At 25.5% G+C, this 6,223-nt stretch overlaps 1 protein-coding gene across 1 annotated transcript in view; it reads left to right on the forward strand.

The window, feature by feature from the left end:
• Positions 1-1,248: 1,248 nt before the first annotated feature.
• ENU1_215080 (tyrosine kinase, putative) overlaps positions 1,249-6,223 on the forward strand; it is a gene marked incomplete at both ends in the record, with an annotated part of 5,301 nt that continues 326 nt past the window's right edge. Inside the window, one exon of the mRNA XM_008862553.1 lies at positions 1,249-6,223. This exon is cut by the window's right edge and continues 326 nt beyond it. Coding sequence (XP_008860775.1) covers positions 1,249-6,223 — 4,975 coding nt within the window.

A 6,223-nucleotide genomic window follows, 5' to 3' on the forward strand; every position in this document is an offset into this window, starting at 1 on the left:
ATTACTTCATCATAATCAATTATTATTTGAATATCGTTTGAGGCATGAAATTATTTTAATGATTGTGAAGTTCAGACATATCAACTTCAAATTATATTGAAAGTTATAAAGATGTAGAAAATGAATTATAACAACATTACAAGCATTAAATAGTATAAAAATGAGACAAATAAAAGATATTAATATATTAATTAAATAACAGTTAAATTTGATGATATAAACTCACAAATAAGCATATTACTACAACATTTTGGTAATACAAAAAGTGATGAAGAAACGAATAACAATTTAAATACTATAACAGTTTAAAACAATGAAAATATAAATACATAAATATTATATTATAAATTAGTTTGTTTTTCTAAAACATTTACTTATTCTTTTTTTCTATTTCATTCTGAATATTCTCTTTTCTCTTTTCCACTTTCTTGTCTTATGATTATTAAATTTCTATACATTTTTCTAGAGTCTATGCTTGTTTTATACTCTAAACTTTTTATTGTTATTATGTCATTTTTTGATTAGTTCATATGATATGGTTTATTGAATTAATCTATTTCATTTCATTAACATCATCAACAAAATATCTTAAGAACTTTATTTTTTCTTCTTTTTTTATACTTATTGAATATTTCATTGAAAATGTAATTCATTGGTTTGATTGATAAATATTATATTGTTTTTATTATGGTTATTTTAATTAATTATCTTTGAATAAAATTCAACTCTGCTGAGTTTTATTTAGATCTTTTTTGATAGTTTTATAAATCAATTTGTTTATATATTTTCATAATTTCATGAAGAAAATAGTAATACTTCTCATAGTAAATATGAGTTCAATCATAACACAAAAAGGAGTTTTATATCAATTCATTTTCATGGATTTTTAAAGGGATTAACTAAAATCAAAGAAATGAAAAAGTTAATTATCAAGAAGAATAAGAAAAACCATTTTTTTGAAGTGAAACGAGAAAATGATTTGAGTTAAATAAAATTATTGATTTAATAAATGTTAATATTTTTAAATTAAAAACAAAAACTATTTAAAAGAAATACAAACCAAGAAGAATGATAAATAGTTTTTAATTAACTCAAAAAAATTTCGACAGTACAAAAAATGAAATTAAAAGAATAAAAAAAGTCTTTCAACAGAAATAGCGACTTTTGTTGTTTTTGAAAATTCATAAAAAATTTTTCATAAAAAAAAAGGAACAAATAACTTAATGTTCATAAAAAGCTCAAACTGAAATGAGAAACTTATTGATATTTTCAGTTTTATTAATTCAAAATGTATTTGCTGTTTGTGAAAAGAATGAAACAATAATTCGAGGTAGTTGTGGAAAATGTGAAGATAAATTTAATTTTTGTTCATTTTGTGATGAGAACAGTTGTCTTTCATGTAATGAAGGTAAATATTTAAATGAAGGAAGATGTGATTTATGTCCCACTTATTGTACTAGTTGTATTGCTGGTTCATGTCATTCTTGTGAAAATGGATTTTTTCCAATGGGAGAAAGTTGTATGTCTTGTTTAGTTAATAATTGTACTAAATGTCTTTCAAATGGAGCATGTTCAGAATGTGATTTAAATCATTATTTAGATAATGGTTTATGTTTATCATGTGAAAAAGAGTCATCATCAAAATATTCTCGTTGTTATTTAAATTCAAAAGGAGAATTAGTTGGAACTCAATGTGGTAATGGATATTATAATAATACAAATAATGAATGTACTTTATGTGACGTTAATAAACAATGTAAGACATGTTCTCCAATTACAGGGAATTGTGTAAGTTGTGATTCAACAAAAATATTAATAGAAGGTTCATGTGTAGAACAATCAACAGTCCATTGTTTAACTTCTAGAAATTCAAGATGTACTCAATGTGATATAACTTCATATTTAATACAAGGAGTTTGTTATGAAACTATTCCATGTTGGTGGTCTAATAAAATAACAGATAATTCTCAAGTAGAAACATCTGATAGTTATTCTATAGATCCTAATACTATTATGGTTAATAATTTATGTTTTGATAAATTCTCAACACATTGTCTTCAAGTAAGTACAAATACTCATAGTTGTACAGAATGTGCAAATGGATATTATTTATTTGGAGGTTTATGTCTTCAATGTTCTTCTTTCTATGAACATTGTATTGATTGTGGAGAAATTCAAATGAATAATTTTACTCATACTGTGTGTACATATTGTGAAGAAGGATATTATAGTGATGTTGGATGTAGTCCTTGTAGTATGATAAATGGTTGTAAGAAATGTGAAAATATATTAAGAAAAGGAGATATGTCAACAAAGATTTGTTATGAATGTATTGATGGATATGAACTAATAAATGGAATATGTAAACCACTTTTAAATTGTGTTATGGCAACTGGATCATTTTGTCATGTTTGTCGTAAGAATTATCTTCCTCAAAATGGAAGATGTGTTCCAATGAAAGAAGTAATTCCAAAATGTTCTTCTACTTTAAATGGTAAGTGTAATTCTTGTGAAAAAAATTATTATCTTACTAGTACAAATGAATGTCGTTTATGTAATATTAAAGGTTGTTTAACTTGTTCAATTGATGGAACTTGTACTTCATGTGAAAATGGTTATTGGTTAGATAAACGATTTTGTAGTACATGTGATTCAATAGCTAATTGTATTGAATGTAATACTGATAGTTCAGGATGTTTGTATTGTAAAGAAGATTATTATGTTTCAAATGGATTATGTGTTTCTTGTTCTTCTGGAATTACTGACCATTGTAAGTCATGTTTACAAAAAGGTAATACAACTACGTGTACTGTATGTCAAGATGGATATTCTCTTCAAGATTCAAAATGTCTTGAATGCAAGAATCTTGATGCCTTATGTTTAACTTGTTCTGCATCAGAACCTCGTTGTTTATCATGTACATCAACACATTTTCCAATGGGAAAACAATGTTTAGAATGTTCTACAAGATTAGCTCATTGTCTTAAATGTTCAAGTTCAGAAGAATGTACTGAATGTGAAAGAGGATATTACTTATCTAATGGAGAATGTTTTCCATGTTCAGGTATGAAAGGGTGTCAAGTATGTAGTAGTGGAACAGTATGTACAACATGTGCTGAAATTTATAGACCATTAAAAAAAGGGAATGAAGTGATATGTTCTTTTGATGGAGGAGTAGAACATTGTAGGACATTTACAACAGAAGGAATATGTACAGAATGTTATTATCCTTATACATTAGATAGTTCATCAAATGTATGTCTTGATTGTCTTTCAACAATTGAGAATTGTGGGGAATGTTCAACACAAACAAAACAATGTATTTCATGTGTTTCTAATTTATATTATTTAAATAAGGATAAAATGTGTGAATTATGTTCAGTAAGTGTGCCTTATTGTAAAACATGTTCTTCTGATGGTAATTGTCTTTCATGTATTTCTGGATATGAATTAGAGAGTAATAATTGTAAACCAAAAAATAATAAAGAGAGTGTTAAATATTATAATAACAAATATGAATATAAGAGACTTAATTCAAGTATTAAATATGTATCTTCAAATGATAATACATTTGTTAAATGTCAACCGAATTGTAAAGAATGTAATGGTAATGAATGTGTTAAGTGTGATGATTATTATTATTTAGACAAAACAACGACAACAACATGTGTTTCATGTTCAAGTCATTGTATTTCATGTAATACTAGTAATGTCTGTATAAAATGTGATTCAAAAACATATCTTTCTAATGGAAATTGTATTGATATTCCAAAGTTACATTATAAAAAAACAGAAAGTAGTACTGAATTATGTTCTAAGGCAATTTTTTCATGTTCAACATGTTCAATTAATCAAGAAAATGTAATATGTAATTCTTGTATTAAAGGATATGCATTCCATTCAAAAGAACAACGTGTTTGTGTTTATCATCAGGGATTAATTGATTCAGATGGAACAAGAATTTTATGTCCGAAAGGATGTAATATTTGTGATAAAAATTTACGATGTTTAAGTACATATAGTGATAATTCCTTTATTCAAAATGGTCAAATAGTAAAAATGACAAATTCTAATGAATGTCTTATATTTGAAACAGACATCGGTTGTACTTCATGTAAATCTTCAATTACCTCAAATGGAATTTGTTTACCAACTACTTCTCAGTGTAAATATCAAATAGTTAATTCTGATGGTTCTACTGTTTGTATTAAAAGTAATGTAGTTAAACAATTACCTCTTAAAACTACTGATACAGTTGAATTTCAAACAACAGTTACTACTTGTTCAAATGGTAAATATTATGGAACAACAACATGTACAGAATGTTCAAATACTTGTTCAACATGTAATAATAAAATGTTATGTACATCTTGTAAAGAAGGAATATTAACTTCTGATGGAAAATGTGTTACAGCAAATAATTGTGAAACATTTACAAATTCATCATGTGTTAAATGTAAATCAAATTATTATCTTTTAGATAATAATTGTATAAAATGTCCAGAAGGATGTCAAGAATGTGTAAAAATTCAATCAGGAATTAAATGTAGAATGTGTAGTAATTCTTCATTCCTTTTAGTTAAAGGAACATGTATTTCATTAGAAGAAGCACATTGTAAAAGTAAATTAAAAAATTATCCATATTGTTATGAATGTGAAAGTGGATATAAATTAAATAAAGATGGTTCATGTGAATCAATTTCTATTAAAGATTGTAAATATATCTTTAGAGGTGAATGTATTAGATGTTTAAGTCAAAACTTATTACTTTCAGATTTAGGAGAAATGACTTGTGATGAAAAGACAACCGAAAGATGTTTAGTTGATTCACAAAGTGGTTGTTTAAAATGTGTTGATGGATTTTATCAGGATAATCAAAATAATTGTCAACCATGTGATATTTCATGTCTTAGATGTGATGGAACATCAAAAAATTGTAGTTCATGTAGTTTTGGATATTATTTTAATGATGAAGGAAATTGTGAATATATTGGAGAATTAGCTCATCAATGTAAGAAATTTGTTCCAAATGGAAGAAGTTGTGCAGCTTGTAATGATGGATATATTCTTCATGATGGTGGAACATGTGAAGAATGTAATGAAAAATGTGTTAGTTGTATTAAAAATAAAGATATATGTTTAGTTTGTAATGTTCAAAGAGGATGGTTTTACGATGAACAACAAGTTAATGAATTTGAAAGATGTCAACCAACTTCATCTCTACAACATTGTAAACAATTTGAACAAAAAGGATGTTCATTATGTGAAAATGGATATTTTGTTAATGCAAAACATCGTTGTTCACCATGTAAAATTGAATCTTGTTCTGAATGTACATCTAATCGATGTAATAAATGTAATGATCAATACGTTTTAAATCATCAAACTTGTATACATTGGAAAGACATTAAAAGATGTGTTTCATATGATTCATCAACCAAAACATGTAGTAAATGTCAATCTTTATATATACCAACGAATGATGGAGCAGAATGTGTTTTTAATACAATAAGTTTAGTTTTAGTTATTGGATTGCCATTATTTGGGATAGCAATTATTATTGTTTTAACAATAATAATTATTTCATATATTTTATTTGCATTACATAAAAAGAAAAAATTAGAAGAAAGAAAAGCAAAAATCACAGAACAATATATTGATGTTTTAGAAAGTGAAGGAATTCATTTAAAACCTTTTGGTGGAAATAATTCCTTTGTTGTTAGTAATACTGATTGTTTAGAATTTTATGGAGAAATTGATGATGAAGTTCCTGTTGGTTTAGAAACAATTCAAACAATGTTTATTGGAAATAAAAATGCTAAAATAATAAAATGTCAATTTAGTTATAAATCAATGGATGAACGTGTAAGAGTTAGAGTTGAACCAGAACTTATTGATATTAAAAAAGGACATGCAGTGCAATTTAATATTTCAATTCTTCCATTTTGTTCATGTGAAATGGATGAAATTATTCTTTTTACTGCTGTTGATATAAAAACAAATAAAATTATTGAAATTCCTGTTCATATTATATTTAAAACAGTTTTAAGTACAAAACTTGATTATAATGATTTACAAATAAAGAAGCAAATTGGTAAAGGATCATTTGGAATAGTTTATGTTGGAGAATTTAGAGGAAGTAAAGTTGCAATTAAACGAATGATTGAAAATGCCAGTGACACAAAACAATTAGAAGAATTTGAGAAAGAAGTTGCAATGTTAG

The sequence above is a fragment of the Entamoeba nuttalli genome, assembly GCF_000257125.1.
Source record: "Entamoeba nuttalli P19 unplaced genomic scaffold asmbl_10332, whole genome shotgun sequence".
Lineage (NCBI taxonomy): Eukaryota > Evosea > Mastigamoebida > Endamoebidae > Entamoeba > Entamoeba nuttalli.